Genomic DNA, 22,309 nt, shown 5'->3' on the forward strand with positions numbered 1-22,309 from the left:
ACCCCTCTAGGTGGTCACAAAGCACAGAGCTGAGCTCCCTGTGCTATGTGGCTGCTTCCCACTAGCTATCTATTTTACATTTGGTAGTGTATATATGTCAGTGCTACTCTCTCACTTCATCCCAGCTTACCCTCCCCGCTCCCCGTGTCCTCAAGTCCATTCTCTACGTCTGAGTCTTTATTCCTGTCCTGCCCCTAGGGTCTTCAGGACCATTTTTTTTTTTTTTTTAGATTCCATATATATGTGTTAGCATATGATACTTGTTTTTCTCTTTCTGACTTACTTCACTCTGTATGACAGGTTCTAGGTCCCTCCATCTCACTACAAATAACTCAATTTCGTTTCTTTTTATGGCTGAGTTATATTCCACTGTATATATGTGCCACATCTTCTTTATCCATTCATCTGTCGATGGACACTTAGGTTGCTTCCATGTCCTGGCTATTGTAAATAGAGCTGCAGTGAGCATTGCAGTACATGACTCTTCTTGAATTATGGGTTTCTCAGGGTATATACCCAGCAGTGGGATTGCTGGGTCATATGGTAGTTCTATTTGTAGTTTTTTAAGGAACCTCCATACTGTTCTCCATAGTGACTGTATCAATTTACATTCCCACCAACAGTGCAAGAGGATTCCCTTTTCTCCATACCTTCTCCAGCATTTATTGTTTGTAGAGTTTTTGATGATGGCCATTCTGACTGGTGTGAGGTGATACCTCATTGTAGTTTTGATTTGCATTTCTCTAATGATTAGTGATATTGAGCATCCTTTCATGTGTTTGTTGGCAATCTGTATATCTTCTTTGGAGAAATGTCTGTTTAGGTCTTCTGCCCATTTTTGGATTGGATTATTTGTTTTTTAAATATTGAGCTGCATGAGCTGCTTGTAAATTTTGAAGATTAATCCTTTGTCAGTTGCTTCATTTGCAAATATTTTCTCCCATTCTGAGGGTTGTCTTTTCGTCTTATTTATGGTTTCCTTTGCTGTGCAAAAGCTTTTAAGTTTCATTAGGTCCCATTTGTTTATTTGTGTTTTTATTTCCATTACTCTAGGAGGTGGTTCATAAAGGATCTTGCTGTGATTTATGTCGTAGAGTGTTCTCCCTATGTTTTTCTCTAAGAGTTTTATAGTGTCTGGCCTTACAATTAGGTCTTTAATCCATTTTGAGTTTATTTTTGTGAACGGTGTTAGGGAGTGTTCTAATTTCATTCTTTTACATGTAGCTATCCAGTTTTCCTAGCACCACTTATTGAAGAGGCTGTCTTTTCTCCAGTGTATATTCTTGCCTCCTTTATCAAAGATAAGGTGACCATATGTGTGTGGGCTTTCTATCCTGTTCCATTGATCTATATTTCTGTTTTTGTGCCAGTACCATACTGTCTTGATTACTGTAGCTTTGTAGTATAGTCTGAAGTTAGGGAGCCTGATTCCTCCAGCTCCGTGTTTCTTTCTCAAGATTGCTTTGGCTATTCGGGGTCTTTTGTGTTTCAATACAAATTGTGAAATTTTTTTGTCCTAGTTCTATGAAAAATGCCATTGGTAAGTTGATAGGGATTGCATTGAATCTGTAGATTGCTTTGGGTAGCATAGTCATTTTCACAATGTTGATTCTTCCAATCCAAGAGCATGGTATAGCTCTCCATCTGTTTGTATCATCTTTCATTTCTTTCATCAGTGTCTTATAGTTTTCTGCATACAGGTCTTTTGTCTCCACAGGTAGGTTTATTCCTGGGTATTTTATTCTTTTTCTTGCAAAGGTAAATGGGAGTGTTTCCTTAAATTCTCTTTCTGATTTTTCATCATTAGTGTGTAGGAATGCAAGAGATTTCTGTGCATTAATTTTGTATCCTGTTACTTTACCAAATTCATTGATTAACTCTAGTAGTTTTTTGGTAGCATCTTTAGGATTCTCTATGTATAGTATCATGTCATCAGCAAACAGTGACAGCTTTACTTCTTTTCCAATTTGGATTCCTTTCATTTCATTTTCTTCTCTGATTGCTGTGGCTAAAACTTCCAAAACTATGTTGAATAATAGTGGTGAGAGTGGACAACCTTGTCTTGTTCCTGATCTTAATGGAAATGGGTTCAGTTTTTCACCATTGAGAACGATGTTGGCTGTGGGTTTGTCATATATGGCCTTTATTATGTTGAGGTAAGTTCCCTGCATGCCTACTTTCTGGAGGGTTTTTATCATAAATGGGTGTTGAATTTTGTCAAAAGCTTTTCCTGCATCTATTGAGATGATCATATGGTTTTTCTCCTTCACTTTGTTAATATGTTTTATCACATTGATTGATTTGTGTAAATTAAAGAATCCTTGCATTCCTGGGATAAGCCCCACTTGTACATGGTGAATGATCCTTTTTAATGTGCTGTTGGATTCTGTTTGGTAGTATTTTGTTGAGGATTTTTGCACGTATGTTCATCAGTGATATTGGCATGTAGTTTTCTTTCTTTGTGACATCTTTGTCTGGTTTTGGTATCAGGGTGATGGTGGCCTCGTAGAATGAGTTTGGGAGTGTTCCTCCCTCTGCTATATTTTGGAAGAGTTTGAGAAGGATAGGTGTTAGCTCTTCTCTAAATGTTTGATAGAATTTGCTTGTGAAGGCTTCTGGTCCTGGGCTTTTGTTTGTTGGAAGATTTTTCATCACAGTCTCTATTTCAGTGCTTGTGATTAGTCTGTTTATATTTTTTATTTCTTCCTGGTTCAGTCTCGGAAGGTTGTGCTTTTCTAAAATATGTCCATTTCTTCCAGGTTGTCCATTGGCATATAGTTGCTTGTAGTAATCTCTCATGATCCTTTGTATTTCTGCAGTGTTGGTTGTTGCTTCTCCTTTTTCATTTCTAATTCTATTGATTTGAGTCTTCTCCCTTTTTTTTCTTGATGAGTCTGGCCAATGGTTTATCCATTTTGTTTATCTTCACAAAGAACCAGCTTTTAGCTTTATTGATCTTTGCTATCATTTCCTTCATTTCTTTTTCATTTATTTCTGATCTGATCTTTTTGATTTCTTGCTTTCTGCTAACTTTGGGGTTTTTCTGTTCTTCTTTGTCTAATTGCTTTAGGTGTAAGGTTAGGTTGTTTATTTGAGATGCTTCTTGTTTCTTGAGGTAGGATTGTATTCCTATAAACTTCCCTCTTAGAACTGCTTTTGCTGCATCCCATAGGCTTTGGGTCATTGTGTTTTCATTGTCATTTGTTTCTAGGTATTTTTTGATTTCCTCTTTGATTTCTTCAGTGATCTCTTGGTTATTTAGTAGTGTGTTGTTTAGCCTCCATGTGTTTGTATTTTTCACAGATTTTTTCCTGTAATTGATATCTAGTCTCATAGCATTGTGGTCAGAAAAGGTACTTGATATGACTTCAGTTTTCTTAAATTTACCAAGGCTTGATCTGTGACCCAAGGTATGATCTGTCCTGGAGAATGTTCCATGAGCACTTGAGAAGAAAGTGTATTCTGTTGTTTTTGGATGGAATGTCCTATAAATATCAATTAAGTCCATCTTGTTTAATGTATCATTTAAAGCTTGTGTTTCCTTATTTATTTCCATTTTGGATGATCTGTCCATTGGTGAAAATGGGGTGTTACAAGTCCCCTACTATGATTGTGTTACTGTCGATTTCCCCTTTTATGGCTGTTAGCGTTTGCTTTATGTATTGAGGTGCTCCTATGTTGGTGCATAAATATTTACAATTGTTATATCTTCTTCTTGGATTGATCCCTTGATCATTATGTAGTGTCCTTCTTTGTCTCTTGTAATAGTCTTTATTTTAAAGTCTATTTCGTCTGATATGAGAAGTGCAACTTCAGCTTTCTTTTGATTTCCATTTGCATGGAATATCTTTTTCCATCCCCTCACTTTCAGTATGTATGTGTCCCTAAGTCTGAAGTGGGTCTCTTGTAGGCAGCATATATACGGGTCTTGTTTTTGTATCCATCCAGCCAGTCTATGTCTTTTCGTTGGAGCATTTAATCTATTTACATTTAAGGTAGTTATCGATCTGTGTGTTCCTATTACCATTTTCTTAACTGTTTTGGGTTTGTTATTGTAGATCTTTTCCTTCTCTTGTGTTTCCTGCCTAGAGAAGTTCCTGTAGCATTTGTTATAGAGCTGGTTTGGTGGTGCTGAATTCTCCTAGCTTTTGCTTGTCTGTAAAGGTTTTAATTTCTCTGTCAAATCTGAATGAGATCCTTTATGAGTAGAGTAATCTTGGTTGTAGGTTTTCCCCTTTAATCACTTCAAATATGTCCTGCCTCTCCCTTCTGGCGTGCAGAGTTTCTGCTGAAAGATTGGCTGTTAACCTTATGGGGATTCCCTTCTGCTTGTCTTTTTCTTTTCTAGAGGATTTTTCTTCACACTGGATTTTAAATCCTTAAAATGATAGTTATGACAACATCTCTCATTTAGCAAATGCTTTCTACCCACTGTAGTCCTTACAGTATTGATTTTTATCCCTGGAACAAGAAATAATGCCACAGTATGACTATCTCAATCTCTCAGGTGAGTCAATTTACTGAACATCACCCAGCTAACTGGTAGAGCCAAGGTTTCAGCACAGGTCCATCCATCTAACCCCAGCCCAAATTTGTAACCACTATGCCAGGGACCAGGGATAATGACCTATTCACCTTCAGAACTTCTAGTGCGTAATACACTGATTTTACTATTATAAATGTTTTTCTTCCTTATTATTTATTTTACATGTTTTTAGAATTTCAATTTTCTTGTTCCTTTAATCTCTTTCCTCATTATTTATTTGAGAACTGCACACATATTAAAATTCTTAAGGAAGATTTTAAACCTCCTTTACTTCATTAAAAAATTAAAACAATCAAATATATTCCATTTCTACTAAATTATGCAGAGTGAAACAGATATTTGGTTTCACTAAAGGCAGGTTAAAATTTTTATATATATTGAGAAATAATTGTCTATTTCATAAATGCCAAAATAAAGACTTAAGGTATGTGAAATAAAATAGGATTCTGGTGAAAACAAACAAAAAAACACAACAATTTGATTGATTCTTTAGCTGCTGAGTTGCTGAATTGCTATAGTCATCTCTTTTCCATGTTGGTAGTACCGGTGCCACACTCAGCAAAATATGTTTAGGCTCTTGTACCTCCTCCTCCTCATTCTTGTCATCAAATAATATTAAGTATCCATAAAATACACATCTAATTAAATTGGCACAGTAGGTATATGCTGAATTAATTATTAAGTGATTTAGTTCCTATTAGTTAATTGAGTTTTGAAAGTCATATTTTGCTCTTTGACTTAGAATTAAAGTGGCATTAATATGCACAAATATAAGTTTTATACTTCCCTGAGGATGATTCTTTTCTATAACACTTTCTCTTCTTTCCATTCCTCTTCCACACAGTTTCATTTTTTCTGTTCCCTTATTTGGTGGGGGTTAGAGGGTGGGCAGGTCTTTCTTACAGTTTGCACATACAGCTGTGACTTTTGGAATTCTATTGTAGAGAAATATTTTATCTGAGATCCCAAACCACTTACATCAGTGGTAATGTACAATTTAAATGAAAAAAATCTCATATGAATATGTCAGAACATATAAAGGAAATTACTTAGCATGGCATTCAGGGTCTTCCATATTTTGTCCCTATGTTCATTTATGGTCTGATCTCATAATATTTCCTCTTTCATGGTCAGCCATAATACAGGAGATAGCAGAATTAAACCCAGTGGTGTGCAAAGCAGAAGTGGCAAAGTGTGATCACCAATGGGTAGTTTATGTAAGACATCAGAGTCTATTACTTGCTACGCAAACGAACAACACTAACACCAGATAAATGTGTCTATATTGGATTCTCCTGAAAGCAGATCCTGAGACTGGGGCCTTTATTCAGGTCATTTATTTGAGAGGCACTTCCAAGAAGCAAGTGTAAAAGAATATCAAGCATAAGAGAACAGGCAGGGAAGGAGGAAAGGATACGCTATTGAGGTCACCACTATAGGCAACAGTTGCTTAAGGACCTCTGAGAAGAGACAGGATGCCTCCCAGAATTGTCTGACCAATAGATGGAAGCTGGGAATTTTATCCAGTAGCTCCCATACCCATTGGTTGAGGGTTGCTCCCAGTAGTATTGACTCTCTAGAACTTTGAGGCTGTTTGTGCTTGAGCTGAGAATCTCACAGAGACTTGGAGCAGGCCCTGAGAAAGAGTAACAAAAAGAAGCATGGAATGCACTCGAGGTGGGATGTCTTTGGAGGGCATGGAGCTGTCCCCCACAGCAACAGTTGAAATCAGAGACTGGTCCAGTGGATGAGATGTAAAGTACCAAAGGCCTCTAATGTAGCCTATAATCATAGCTATGAATATAATGGTAAATGATCAGGAATCAGTAAGAGAGAGAATCTTGTGAGAAAACTGTGGGTTGGTTGCATTAATTGTGCTATTTGTTGTTTGCATGGGTTGAAGATGCTTTCAAAGGGGAAGATATTTCCCTGCCTGCTGATTGTTTGCTATCTCTTAAGCATATCACTCATGTCTAACAGAAGTCACCGATTTCTGGCCATTTCCTTCTGTCATCTTTTAATCTTTTTGTCTGAGTTTTGTTCTTTTACCTGAAATACCTTTCACTATTTCCATTGTGCCTAATGAGACCCTATTTCAATCTTTTCTCTACCGCCACATTCCAGTCACACTAGATACTTTTGATTCTGGAGGATCCCTCTGTTTTATTTGCTTATGATAGTCTCTATTCCTAGAATGTGATGCTTGCCATCTCCCAGCTCCAACTCTTAACATCCTAATCACTTTTTTTTTTCACTTTTAACAGGAATTTTTATTTATACAGAGCATTATAATTTTCTCAGTATTCTTCATTCATTTATCAACAAACTTTCCACTGTATTCATTTAACAAATTAACAGTGTCACACTACATTTCACTACCTTTCAACCTCCAAGCACTCAACTTAGAGACGAACAAAAAAGTGCTCGAAGCACCAAATGGAAAGAGAAGAAAACTAGGAAAGGTCAACAGAGATACTTCAGAAGCAGTTAAAGGGGATGGGTTAGGGGAGGAATTAGATTCCTGAGCACCATCAGATTTCCCTTATGGTTCAGAAAGGTTTACAAAATCATTTTTAAAAGACGTGAGATTAGAACTAGGGAATCAGAGGAAACCACACTTTGGGATATTAAGCAGGTCATCCAAGTTCCTGGATTGGGAGAAGTCAGAAAAAGAGGGACAGAGAAAGTGGGAATGGGGAGCAGAGGAGAGGCAGAACAGAGACAGGAGGTGAGAAGCACAGAGGGAGAAAGTTGTGCCTAGAAGAAATAAAGTCTGGAACTTGTCATGAATTGGAATAATGAAAAGCCAAGTCACAAGTCTAGGAGATGGACTACAAGAAGAGAAAGCCTGGAATTTTAAACCTTCCAGGAGGTGACAACAAATCCTGAAGCTGTACAGTCGCAGGCAGTGAGGTGCATTTAAGACTAAACCATCTGTTTTACAAGAGTAACACACTGGCAACCTTGCCTGACTAATTCTACTCTGTTGATTTAAAAGCGTTATGTGCCGAGAACATAGGAACCCAAGCAGGTAACATGCCTATAGGCAATACAGAAGGGGTCCAAGCCAAGTGGGTCTGTAGAAACCAAACTTCAATTAATGTTACTGTCAAGTGAGGAGACAATAGAACAAATGTCATTGTCTCTCGAACCCTTATAGTAATTTCCTAAAGCTAAGCCATTCTGATCACCTGAAATAAGCTAGTATTGCCAAATACTGTACAATCAAATAGGCTGACCATGATCAAACCCCAATTTTTCCTGAGCCTTGACTGCCTCTGTGATCTGGAACACAGTCGGCAGCATGGAAGTTATTATTACCTTTTTTGGGGGGTGGGGAGGGAACTGGGGATCAACAACTGCCTAACTATACGTGTAAGTAAACAAGAGAGATCAAATTGACCAATTAAATTAGCTGTTCAGAATCTCTCTTGCCAAAAAGTCATAACCTTGAGACTAATTAAGCAAAACAGGATTCCGCTACTCAGATGCTCCGAGTCTGGGAAGCGCTGGTTTTGATGATAATTCTGATGATAATTCAGTTTTTATTTTGATCTTCTGCCTAAGACTACTCTGCCCAGCACGAAAAACCTTCACACAAATGTGTACGGCGTTTCAGAGTGGTACCTTCCGAGCTGCGTCTCCCCATCCTCTTCAGTTGTCCACTTCCTCCTCTTCATTCTGTTCTTCTTCCTCCAGCCTTTCCTCATCTTCATCGTTGTCCTCATCCCTGCCCTTGTCTTGCTCTTCCGAATCCGTTTTTTTGTCTTTGTCCTTCTTCTTTTGCTCTGAAGCTTCCTTGCCTTTTTGCTCCCTCCTGTAAGCTTCCGGAGCTTCTTTTAACGGGGTCACGAACCGCTGAAACTCCATCTCCTCATGGCGGAGAGCACATCGCTGGCATTCAGTGTCTTGCGTTTCCCTTTCATCGCGAAGTTGTTGGCACAGGATGTGGCGTACAGCACGAAGACGCTGGCGGCGCGGGAGATGGCGCTCCGGGCCTCCTTGGAGATGCTGACACCTTACGGGAGCGCCTCCTTGATGATCCTGGTGATGACAGCATTGGGCAGGTTTAGGTCCTTGGGCCTCTCCGCCATTGCCGCGGCCGGGGCCCAGGCCTCGGACCTCCTCTTCAGGCCGCTACGGCGTCCGGACTTCCCGTGTCGCCACGGTCTGACCCAACGAGGCTTCCGTCGCGCCCCGCGTTGCCCACACAGTGTCCCACAGTTCCCCGCGCGCCATAACCTCTCTCCTCCTCCAGCCCCGCTTCCGCCTCCAGGGGCCGGTGCTTCCGAGCTTTCTACGCTGCCATGGTTTTGGCTCGAGGAGCTTCCGTCCGGCCTCACCGGCACCTGGCGTCCCTTCCCAGGCTCGTTTCCCTGCTTCACGCCACCACCATATCTGGAACTTGCTTAGCAAATGAGGTATGGCTCACTGGGCTTTCCGTCCCTTTCCCTAATCACTTTTTAAAATGGAATACATATGTCTCATCCTAACAGAAGCCTTCTTAACTATGAGAATCAGTCAGTTGTTTCTTATTTGTTTGCACTTCTTTTAAGATACTCATCAAACTCTTTGTATATCTCTCCCTCCCTAATAGTTATCCTGTCTTTGTCATACTGGCATTCCCCAAATTGCCTAGAATGTTGCTTTGCCCTTAGATAGAAAGCTCAAAATGCATTTGTTAAATTGAATGAATATGCAACTACAGAAGATTCGTTTTGCTTATTATATTTGCCAGTGTCTTCTATCAGGTAATTTCAGCCCATTTTCCAACAGAATTATGAAAACATTGGCATAGATCTTATTTGAAAGCCCTTTTTCCAGTCCTTCTGTCTTGTCCTACTGAACATAATATCACACCTCCGTGGTACCCTTTTCTCAGTTATTGTGTTGTGTAGTTAGCAACATGCCTTAGAAAAAAGCAAAAAACGTGTTCCTAATTTGGTTTAGTTTTTTAAAAAATAATTTAGTCAAAGAGTTTATTTATTCTTTAATTAATAGTAAATCAGCTATACCTCAAGCCTCAGTTCTGCAATATATTTCAACATTTGTATATGGGATGATGGATTGAATGAATAGCAGGGAAAATATAGTTGAAAACCTTGAAGAAATAAAAAAAAAGAACAGGGGAGTAAATGCCATTAAAATGAAGGGAAGGCAAGGTGGCACCACTGAGGGGAGATGCATGGACCGGAGCAAATGTATTCAGTGCTTGAAGAAGATTGCTGCAATTATTCAAGTATTTACAAAAATTGGCACAATCTAAGACAGTAGTTATTTCTATCTCTATCATTTTTATATGGTGATAAATCAAAACGTATTTTTTTAAAGCATAAGAGGACAATCTGACTTTCTGAGTTTAGTTTTAGTTGGTAACATATGTCGAAGTCTTTTATATGAGAAACAATCCCTCTTTAAACCTGTATCTCAGTGTAGTCAATACCAAGTTTTACTTCTTCATGTGACAATCAAATTACTTAGAAACAGGAGTTTATTCTGTCTCCACCTGTTCATCTCCCATTCACTCTTCAAACCATAGCAATAGGACTCCTGCTCCCACTTTTCCACCAAAACTTCTTAATAACCTCCTAGTGGTCAAATCCAATAGAGAAGTCTTGGTTCTTTTAATTTAACTTATCTTTAACATAAGACTCTGAACCCTTTTATCGTCTTGAGATTTCTTTGCTGTCAGTCTCCTGGTTTTTCTTTATTACAATATTTAATGACACTCCTCCACTAGATTATAAGGGATCATGTGTTGCCAACTTGACATTTTTCACAATACCTAGCTCTTGGTAGAAATGTAAGGAAATGGTGTTCAGAAATACTTGTTGAATTGAATGAGATCAAATACACAGAAAAGAAGATTCAACACATCCATAATGTGGGTGTTATAATTGTGTCTGGTAGGATGAGTTTATTTGAAGAGCATTGATACAGAGGTTTATTTGAAAGTTTCCCTTCCAGCTGTTGGGTCATTTCCTCTCTTTGTTTCTTGGCCATCATCTCAGCCTCTTTTTAGGTCCTACTCTCCATCTGCACGACTACCATAAGTGGTAATATTTTTTAAGATTTTATTCTTGGACATCTCACTGTGCATCTCCCTCTATATGATTCTCTTCACCTCCTTGGCTTGAATTACCTCCCATATGTATGCTGTATTTCAGTCACATATCTCTAATGTAAATCTCCTCTTAGCCCCCCTTCTATATGTCCTGGTGACAAATGAAGGAAGAAAAGGATAAAGGGGAGGGATGGTCATTGGAAACAGCTCCCCTTCTGAGAGATTTCTTCTACTTTTCTCTTATGTACCTGGAACTAAAACAACTTGTATTTCCCAGCTCAACTCCTAACTTATGATCTCTTGCCTGACTTTCCTGGTCCACTGTTTATGGACATCAAACTGTTCATTCACTCAGGGTCTTCCCCTTGCCTTGTAAACACTTAGCACTCTACACCCTGTCCAAGTAAGTGCTCAGTAAATGTTAATTAGTTGCTATTAGTGTTTTGCTGTTCTGCATGCTAAGCAGAATCTTTCCTTGGGGATTTTCCTACTGCCTTTGTGAAATTGTTGATAGCCATAAAAATGTCACAGTTCTTCTGAGAAAGCTCCACTATCTTAGACAAAGGTATTTTTCTCCCCCCCAAATCTATAATTATTATGGATTTATTACCCTACAATTGTTACAGGAAGAGAGACAGTGGGTTTTTTTTCATGTAGCTACATCATTTAACCCCTTGAAAATATATTAATTCTAATGTAATCCAAAACTAAATGTCTGCTGGTTTTAAAAAATATTCTAACATATAATTTTCACAGAAGGCAAATTACAAATTCCCTGCCTGATAGCTATTCATATCCTTATTACAGAGGTTATTAAATTGAGGGAGATGACCAAAAACTTTGGAGCCATTCATAATCATTGACATTGTTAATGAAACATTTCAAGGTATTGTGATCTTTAAGGACTCAATATTATATAAATACAGTGCATTAATTTTCCAACTCAGTTTTAAATTTCAGAAAATATCTGCTGAGTAGAGTAATTGCCTGATTGTCATTTATAAGCTTACACATAATCTAATTTAAAGGAACTAATTGTAGTAGAATGTTATACTTGTTTAATAATTTAAGGTGTGAGGGCAAGAACAGTTAATGCAAATGGAGAAAATTGGACATGAAACTCATTTTTTATTTTCCTTGTTCTATTAATCTGTTACCAACTGCCATAATCAGTGATCTAACTTGGTTTAATTACCATGAAGTCTACAATTTAGCTAATCAAAATTTATCATGAGTTCTTCCAACAAAGTAGAAAACATTTTATAATTTTGTAATTATGAAAATACATGATGTACAATGTTGCTTGTACACATGCATAAACATTACAATAGTGCAATTTCTTTGAGAGAAAAATACAGTACTATCACTTATAATCTGACCTCTGGGCTAAGTACAATTTAAGAAAAAGATAGTAATTTTTGAGAGCAAGAGAGCTATTTGCTCGATGATTTTTTTTCTTGGATATTTAGCTTGTTTTAGCTTTGTAAGTGACATTCATGCAGTCTTAAATATTATGATTTTAGAGACTGAAAAAATATATATAAAAGAAATTTTGTAATTACTGAGATTGTAAAAATAGAAAATAGCAAGACCTATTTCTTGAAAAAAAAAAAAAAAAAAACAACCTGAATTTTTTATTTCTCCTCAGCTCCGTAAGGCTATTATAGATCATGTGTCAGACTCCTTTTTGGATACGACAGTCCCACTTTTGGTTCTCATTGAAGCTGCCAAGAATGGCCGGGAAAAGGAAATAAAAGAATATACTGCGATATTTCGTGAACACACCAGCAGGCTTGTAGAGGTGAGTGTGCTAGAACTGTAACTACTCTAAATCCAGGAGAACAGGGCTCTCATTCTGCATTTATAGCTGAATTGGATTCAAATACAAACTTTTGTCCACTTACAGCAAATGAAGCAGAGTTGGGCCAAAGTACTATGAAGGTATGTATGTCAAATTGTATAAACTATCCCCCATTGGCTTGGAAAAGGAGCAAGTTATTTAGAAAGAATTATGAAAATATGATCGATGTATTTTCTTAATGTGTATTTTTTTCAGAGCTACACACACACACACACACACACACAAACCTGGTTAAACACAGGTTTTATCCTTACAAATACTTTCTTCCTAGTCTAACTTAAAAGTATTAGATGCTTTCTCTCATGCCACTTTATTGTTCCTCTCCCATCTTTTCATGGTTGTTACTCTTTCAGCCTTTCAAATCATATTCAACTATGAAACATGACTATAGAACATGAATGTAGGGTATACAGGGATAGAGAAACCCAGAATAATTAAGTAGGGATAGTGGATTTGTCCATGTCCCAATAGAGGCAAGAGGAGATGATAAAACTGTAATTCCCTCCTGCTTGGAAACTGGAAACATGGAAATGCCCCATGATTTGGGGGGCAGAGGGGCATATTGCTGAAGGAGCTATGAAGTGCTGGGCGATTCCTAGAAGACAAGTAGTGGAATTTACTGTCTTATGGACATCAATAATACAGCCATGGTATAAGAGAAAGCCTGAATGGAAGAATGCCTAACCCCAGTAAAGTGACAGTACTCGCAAGGCCAGGAGATACTGGAAGGAAGGGGAAAATGTGGTTGATCAGATCCTTGTACTAGAGCGAAACACTGTTGGTACCCATCAGTGTGACTCTGTCAGTTGTTCATGGCTTGTGTCAGTACTCATTGTCAGTGCCTGTGCCTGTGCTATGCTGATTATTCAATGTTTTGACTGCCACACCTTCCTATATAGGCCGTGAATTCTGTGGTGAAATGTGTGTTTGGGGGCCCAAATTGCTCATAAAACTTGTGTTAGAAATAGTCCCCACTTGAATTAGAAACGTTGTATAGTAAATGTTCTATACAACATTTACTAAAGTAGAGGACTTTTCCAACATCTTTAACGTGGATCGACTGGGAAGGAAGTTTCCGATGTAGCTAGCACTTCCACTGGGTCCCAGTCTTCACATCTAGAAAATAAGAGTGGATAGATAGATGATTACTAAGATAATTTCAGCCCTAAAACTGCCCCACCTACGACTTTGAAATCTTTGAACTTGCCAAGAACTCTGTGAGACAGGGCAGCTGATACAATTCCCATTGGCCTTACGTGGAAATAGAAATACAAAACCTAAAACAAGCTAATGAGAGTCGAAGCTGGTTTCCAGGTTTACCATGTTTAACTGATTCATTCAACTATTTATTATTTATCTAGTTTTATTTATTCCTTCTTGTACTCATTCCTCAAATATTTACTAACTATTTCCAAAGGAAAATGTTAAAAATTAAAAGAGAGGAGAACAGAAGCAGCAGGTCATTAAAGGCACCTAACTAAGTGTGGCTACTAAATATCATAAACCTATTGTCCAGAAATGTGTTTTCTAAGCTGAAGGAACACCAAATTATGAAAATAACTTTTTTGGTGAAATATTCTGAAAGTAAAAGTTGGTTTCTGCTAATAACGTTGGATCCTTGTTCCTATTTTTCAGTTTAGTTTCTAATGAAACATAAATCTCATGAGGTGCTCAGTAAAGGACTCCTTGATCCCACGATTTTGGGAAAAAAGTTCTATTTCTCCTCTTGGAGATTTTACGTATCTGAAAAATTCAGATATAAAGAAATCTCTTTAAGTCATAATTTCCCCAAATCAATTTATCTGAAGTATTCTTTCCTTCATGATGCTTATCAATAAGGCAGTGCCTTCCACAAACACTTGAGAATACTACCTTATTTTATTACCAAATGATAGTTTATTACTATGTAGATAGAGCTCTAAGAATCTATTTTAAATGTTTAAGGATTTTGAAAATTCTGTAGTTCATGTGAATATGAAACAATAACAGATTTTGGAATTTTGAGCTACAAGGGGATTGAGAATGGGTCTTATTCAACTCTTGGTTCCCCTAACACATTATAATGAGATTATGCTGGCTTTGGAGTCTTCCATTTCTCACTCTGATATTACTTAGAAACTTGTCTTCAGTTCCAGTAAGCTTTTACTACTTAACGAACCATCCCCAAACTTAGTGCTTAGAATAATCATTTATTATTCTCTTACTGATCTGCAGGTTGACTGAGCAGAGCTGGGCCGTTCTCACGTAGGGTCTCTTTCATGTGCTTGTTGTCAAATATTGGCTGGGGATGGAACCCTTCAAAGGTTTGATTTGGCTAGACAAGCAAGATGGTACATTCACATGATTGAAAGTGCATGCTAGCTGTCAGCTGGGAGCTTAGCTGTGGTTGTCAACTGGAGCACCAGCCAGTAAATACATGACCTTTCCATGTGGCTTCAGCTTCTCACAGCATAGTTTCTGGGTTCTGAGATGAGAACCCTTGCTCCCAAGAGCAAGCCAGAAACAGGAAGTAGAGCTGACATTCTCTTAAGGCCTGGGCCCAGCAGTTGGCAGAGTACAGCTCCCACTGTACTTTATTGATCAGAGCAATCACAGAGCCTGCCCAAACACAAGGGGAGAAGAGGCGGCCTGAGACTCCACCTCTCTCTGGAAGGAGCAACAGAGTATTTGTGTCCACCTTTAATTTACACGTCTCTTCTTAGGGCTTCATTTGCTTTAGCTGTAGAGTGAAGGTTAAACAAGATAATGTCTAAGGCCACTACCAGTTTCTAAAATTGTAAGATCTGACAAATACTTTTCACAATTGAGAGACTCCTAGCTCTCTAAGAGATATAGACATAGGAGAAAATGAAAATGGTTTTTAAGTATACTGCTCAAACACTAGGTTGTTTATATATATCAAGAAGGGAAAAAAAAGAGGGCTGCTTTTATCTCCCAGGAAAATTCTTTTTTGAAAGGAGCTGTCTAACCAAAGCAACAGAGAAAATCATCATTAATTTACTACAAACATTGCGATAGAAGTGTCTGGGGCAGAGTCTGAGGAAATAAGAGAGCTAAAATATATCAGTCTCAGAGGACATTGTGAGTTCACTTTGTATGGATTGGTTGCCGGTCCTCCACATCCCTTTTCCTTACCAACCACCCCCCTACACAGACAAGCACATATACCCATCTTATTCCCAAGCTGGGTTATTTGACATAGCAGGGCAGATTAGATACTAAATGACTTCAAGAAAAAGCTATTTTCAATGTGTTTGGGTTTTGATACCTCAACTATGTGTGTCAGAGAAATCTAAAATCTAAAAGTGAACTTGTTGAAGTAAGACTTAAGTGGGAAAAAAAAAGTCCATTTTTAAAGAATTCCTATCAGATCTTTGAAGAAAAAGTCCATGCTGTTAAAGGAATGCTTTAGATAATTGTTAACTTGTAACTTTTACGAAAGGGATAGTGAAAAGTAGAACTGAACACAAAGCAAAAACACAAAGCCTTAAGAAATTCTGTCAGTAATAATTAGAAAACAAAAAGGATTTGGAGTATTGGAGAAAGAAATGAGAATGCAGAGCAAAGTGGCCAATAAATTGGGCCTGAACATTCCCATTCTGTAGTGAAGTCATGTCTGTTTTATTACCGTGTAGTAAGTTTAATATAAAATGACCATGGGTGAAATGATGGTTATAAAACCCTGGGCAGTACCGGTAACTGGAGAACTTAGATCCTTGTGGCTAATTTTATCTTACTTATGCTGAATTAAGTAACTGTTATGCAAAGCTTTTCCTACTTTGAACATCCAAGTTAGTCTGTGTTTTTGGATCCACCAAGGCACAATAAGAATGAGACGCAGGAGTCGAGGTTGGCATTTTAAAAATTAAGCTCACATAGTGATTAGCAGTTAATGACTAATGTGCTTATTGAATTGTGCTCCCCAGTACTTTGATCTTGCACTGATGGTGTCTTAGGGCACCATTAACTCTACTGGTTTCCACCAATAATACCTATTAAACAAGAAGTTTAAAATATTAATTTTATCTTAAAAAGAAAAATATTCAGTAATTCTAGAGGGTAAGGATTTTTTTTTTTATTGCTTTAAGCTTCCCCTAATAGCAAGGTCTATAAGCTAGTTCTCAATAGATCTGTCTTGAATGAAGAAACACATTCTTAACACTCGCTCAGTTTTCTTCCTCTCTAAAAAGTTGACGATGAGGATTCCAGTAACTGGACTTGACATATATGCCTGATCCCAATTATTTGAGTACCTCCCTACTCTGTTGTACAAAGATACTTTAAAATAATACTACACAATGATATTAGCAAATGGCTTTGCCATGAATTATCAAAAGCAGACAGACACTATAAACCCTGCTCCAGATCTCCTTCAGAAGGAGTTTGTGACAATTTGATAACATCTTTAAAGAACTTTGCCCACTTCAGAGATAAAGTTTGTAACTTTAATGTGGTAATGTAACTATTATTCAGAAGAATGCCATTATATATTCAATAAAGATACTGTTTTTATAATGGCTATTATTTAATATTTCTCTAAAATTAATTTTTAAAAACTCCACTATTATTTCTGAATCATATTACAATTTGTTCTCAGCAAGTCATTTCATGCTGAACACTACAGTTGCTACCAATTAAATGGTAAAATCTCCTGTTTATTCCATAGAGTTTATCATATTAATTATTATTAAGCATGCCAGTGTTAATGATCAAGGCCTGAAAATTTCCTGTGAATTAGTGAAGTTTCTCTATGTGAAAAACCAGCTTCGTCAGTGCTTTGACTTATTCATCAAAAATTCATCTGTCTTGATGTACCTTATTTTAGTAAGTTTCATGGGAGCCTTTCATCAAAAAGGAAAAAGTGGGTGGACATTTAATTATAATACTTCCCTCCAACCTACAAAGCTGATTGTTCCCACTCGCAAAATGGCAAGCCACATTTAGCAAAGCCCCAGTGCCAAGAGAGAAGACTTTAGAGTGGGACTCTTGCTGTTTGCAAGAAGTGCTCGTTGCTATCAGCTCTACTAATATCGTTGCGTTTTGACAGAATGCTGTTCAAATGTCACGCATTGCTTTAATTGATCATCTGTTATCAAATAAGGATATGTTTGGTTATAAATAAATCAAGCTTTTAGAGACCCATCCCATTCTTCCTTCTTTCTCGCCCTCGACAAGAAAAAAAAATGGAAAATAAAAAAGAACAAACCCATATTTACACTTGTACACAAACCAACAACTGTTCTACACAAACCAACAACTGTTCTCAGTGAGCATCTTGGCAGCTCTCCTCTTTTGGTGGGGAAAGGATATTATAGCTAAGTCAGAAATTCAGAAATTGTTTTGCTTGTATAGAATAGAGCACACAGGTGTGACTGCCCACTCCCTGGATTAGAAACTGCTCAGCATTTTAATCTTCTTTTAGTTAAAAGACATGATGAATATGATTCTTCAAAGCCTAGCGTGAAAGCACAGTGAGTGACCTTTCCATGTTTTAGAGGTTTCTTTATAAATTTTCTATTCATGGTCTTTGGAATACAGGGAAAGTTTAGTGATACAATTATAGACAAGTCAGAGACTTTCTATAGTCAAGTGTAGGTATTTTTGAATAGAATATTAGTGTTTTGAATGGAATATTTTTGAATGGAATATTAAGAGGAGAAAGAAAACTATATGGGATTAGAGTAGTTTGGAAATTCAGCATGAAGTAAGCAATATTTACATTAAACCTTAAAAACTAGTCAGGAGTTGGATATGAAAAACTAGAACTCCAAGTGGAGATAACAGCATGAATAAAGAATAAAATGAAATCTAGATTGTTAAACTGGCTGGAACATAAAGTGGGATAGCAGTACTTGATGAAGAGCCTTGAATATTTGAATGCCAGGGTGAAGAAGTTAGATTTCATCTTATAGAACTGGATCCAGTAATGGATTTGGAAAGCAGCAGTTGCTTCTCAGCAGGGAAGGATCTCAAGGGAAGTCATATTGTGTGGTGGCTATTTTGCATCCGAACATAAACATTTCTAACCCCCCCAAATTGATTTGAATCTCATGAACATAAGCTAGCATTTAAAAATGACTGGATTTAAAACCTATTTATTATCCTACAGTAAATAGAAGAAAACGAGTTTTAATAATGAAATTGGAGCAGAACACAAGTGTCCCAGGACTTAATGGCACTAGATTGATGTTATACAATAGAAATAGAAGGCAGGCCACGTACATAATTTTAAATTTTCTAGTAGCCATACTAAAAAAAGTAAAAATAAACAGTTGAACTAATTTTAATATGTTTTATTTAATCCAGTATACTCCAAATATTATCATTTTGACATGTAATCAATATAAAAACTATTAATGAGATGTCTTACATTTTTTGGTACTAAGTCTTAGAAATCTGGTATAGATTTTATACTTACAGCCTATTGTAATCTAGACTAGCCACATTTTAAGTGCATAATAGCCATAAGTGGCTCATGGCTATGTTTTAGATAGTGCAGTTCTAGATAGATGATTAGCAAGCTGAGGACAAGAGTGTATTCATTCATTCATACATTCATTCATTTAACAAACATGTCTTCAGTGCCTACCATGTGCCATGTACTGTGCTGGACTCTGGGACTCTAGACCCTTTGTTTTTGTTTCTCTGGCCTGATATACAGTAAGTACAACATTCAATAAAGCATTGTTGAGTGAATTAGTATAAAAAATGAAGTAGAATGTCCATTAATCCTATAGGAGATCTTAAAAGATGGTAACAGTATGACTTACTGAGTAAAGTGTGAAATATGGAGACTTTCTTGATGTTCTTGGGAAAGTGACTTAGCATCTCTTGTATATGTCCTGTAAAAGACATACTCCATTGTCAAGTGAAGATAACAGTAAGATTGGATAGGTTGACACATTAAAATACCAAGTGCCACGTGACGTGGACATCATTGTTCGGTGAATATTAGTCTTCTTCCCTTTCCTCTCTTTAACATGTGTTTTTTGTTTTTTGTTTTTTTTTAATCTGGAAAGAGTTTACTTGAATCTCCAATACCCCTGATAAGCAATGAAAATTTCCTCTTAAAAAATTCATTTTATAAGGTGATGTCAAATATACTGTAGTTGTTGGACCTTTGTATGCAACTTCCAAATACAGATAAAAGTGTTTTTCAGGAACATTAACAGGCCAAAACACGGCACGTGCAAAAAAATCTCCTGCTGAAATTGTGTACCCAACATTTTGATATGTAATTAATTAACGTGTAAAACTTCTCTGAAACTGAAAACTTCTCCATATTATGCTTCATGATGGTATTTGGCCAAAAGTTAACAAGCAAACATGCTGACAGTTACTGATGAATAATCCCAGGCCTAGAAGCCAAACTTTTTTTTTAATCACCCGTCTGATTATGCAAGTTGGAGCTAATCTATTTCTTTTAATCAATTCACTATTTCACTCAATTAAAAACAAATATAGAGAGTCCCTACAATGTGATCTATAGAGGTCATTTATACAGAGCTGTACTGTTTAGAGCTGGTTTCATTTTTGTCTTTTGTGTCTTAAAACATATGAGTTCTACTCCCCTGCTTAGGTGACTTTAGCAAATTACTCAGCCTCTATGGAATTCAATTTAATGATCTGTAAAATGGAAAGTAAAGGATTAAATAATCTTCTCTCTTCCTGACATTCAAAATTCTAGAAACTAAAGAGTTCTTTTATTTGTTTTATATGTGTAGATAACTTGGGTGAAGGAGGCTGGTTAAATAAAAGTATTGGAAGAGTGGTTGTTTTATGGATTTCATAGCATAAAAGTAACTTTTTTTAGTAATAAGAGAAAAACAAGGGGAGAAAATATAGGAAAATAAATAAAAGATTTAGTAATCTGTACCAGCATCATACAAACTGCTTTGTACTCATTACCTCATATCATCAATGCTCACAATGTGATTGAGAAAAATATTTTTATTACCATTTTGCTGATAAGGAAACCCTGGCTGAGAGAAATGAAGCAACTAGCCTAATGTCACACATCTAATAAATGACAGAGTAGGGAATCCACTTGTTTCTATCAATGGCAGAAATTAAAGGAATAGAGGAAGCCCAGTAAATCTAAAAATGGAAAGTGAGCCCAAGTTTTACTTGTTTCATTCCTTGATGGAGAGAGGAAAAACCTTTCTGAATGCTTTTAGACAAGAGACCTGCTATCAAGTGGATCAAGCTGCAAAAGTTCCAAGAGTGGATTTCATTTTTTTCTAAGAATCTCTGATCTTATTCCACCTTCCTTAGCTAGAGAAGCAGAAAGTCAGAAGCACACATTTATGCCCATGAAATCCTTCTGCATTCGGTCATTCTTTGTAACTCTTGGGTAACTGCATAGCTAATGCTTAGTGGTTAGTCCAGGATATAAGACCTAAGTGAGATCAGGCATCATCTTCTGATGAAATAGTACAAGTAGTCCATTTGTAAGGTGATTGTTTGGAACTTGAAATACATTTTGCCTTATAATCAGTGTTGTTTATACTATTTAGGTCCCTTAGTTAGTCCACAAAGGCCTATTAAATTAAAAATTGCAGAGCATTTTATTAGAAGTATTCTTCGTAACCTAAAATGCATTTAGGGGTCCCCCTTCACTCATCCCCTTTATAACCTTGTGTGCAGAGCATCCCAAGGTAGGGGCAGAAAATTCAAATGTTTACAGTGGGGGACAAACAAGTAATAAATGTAAACGCTCCGTAGGAAAGGCCTCTGATGAAGTGGAGAACATAAACTGAGTTTAAAGGATTGACCTCAAACTTATCTTTGGTCAGTTATTGCTGTGTATGAAAGCAGGCCCTGTGTTCTCAGGCATTACGATTTCTTAAAAGAAGCCATCAATATAGATTTTAATGTAAAAATCTTTTGATTTCTAGGTGTAGACAACTAAATCAGTTTAAAACAAAATAAAAACAAAACCACAGTTTCATCATTTGTACCAATACATAATGCCAAAGACCACTAGTTTTTTCAGTCTCTGCTCTGAGGTCAAGTTACGAAAGACAAGCTTCCCCAAGATGAATTTTTGAAGGAGCTGTAGATAAGATCTGGAGGATGTCCTGTTAGTAAGAATCAGGTATTGAAGCTAGCTATGGAAGGGAGGTTGGTTTGGGTAAGTGGGTTCCTTCCAATTTTCTTTCCTGTAGTGGTTAACTTTGAAATAGGAGGTGAATTGCAAAGGGATAAGAACCCAGAGAAGATTAGCTATTTCCTCTTATCTCCTCTGCTGCTTGGAAGCAATTCTAGGGTAGGAATGGGGAGGGAGAAAGGGGGATCTTGCCAAAGGATATTTCATATATATGTTAGACCCAGTTAAAGCTATAGCTGTGTATGTTCAGAAAATTCCTTTCGTGAGAAATCAATTACACTTGGAACTTTCTGCAAAATGGAAGTGTTACATTTGATACTTTTTTAAAAAAATGCTCTCATTAGTGACAAAGTCAAATTTATTTTGCCTTCCTTTGATCACTTTGTCTAAAGTACAAGGAGCATGAAAAGAGACTTGGGTTTTCTAAATATTTTTTGACATTTTTGTGAAATTATTCATGGTGTGCCAAAATAAAAGCAGAACATCCTTAGAGGGTTTGACTTTTGTGCTCTGAATCAGTCTGGTAAATGACTGCTACAAATTCCCTTTGTCCTCCCCATATCTTTCTTTCACTTAACTCTCCCTCTCACTCTTTCACTCCAGCCGTTGGTATAGTCAAATTATTACTCAAAGTGTCAAAGGAGAACATCTAGTTGCTTTAATTTTCCTTTGCTAGCAACATGATGTCTAAAGAGTTTGCATTATATTTGCAAAAAGCCACCTATTCCT

General features: G+C 37.0%; 1 protein-coding gene and 1 pseudogene across 3 annotated transcripts in view; one reads left to right on the forward strand and one right to left on the reverse strand.

Annotated features, from left to right (window-relative positions):
• CTNNA3 (catenin alpha 3) overlaps window positions 1-22,309 on the forward strand; it is a 1,789,299-nt gene that overhangs the window by 988,101 nt on the left and 778,889 nt on the right. For all 3 annotated transcript variants that reach the window (XM_007167816.2, XM_007167818.2, XM_007167817.2), the window contains one exon: window positions 12,259-12,411. In XM_007167816.2, coding sequence (XP_007167878.2) covers window positions 12,259-12,411 — 153 coding nt within the window. The remainder of the gene's footprint in view (window positions 1-12,258; window positions 12,412-22,309) is intronic.
• On the reverse strand, window positions 8,201-8,698 carry LOC103014957 (DNA polymerase epsilon subunit 3-like; annotated as a pseudogene).

Source organism: Balaenoptera acutorostrata, chromosome 16 (assembly GCF_949987535.1).
Source record: "Balaenoptera acutorostrata chromosome 16, mBalAcu1.1, whole genome shotgun sequence".
NCBI classification, from domain to species: Eukaryota; Metazoa; Chordata; class Mammalia; order Artiodactyla; family Balaenopteridae; genus Balaenoptera; species Balaenoptera acutorostrata.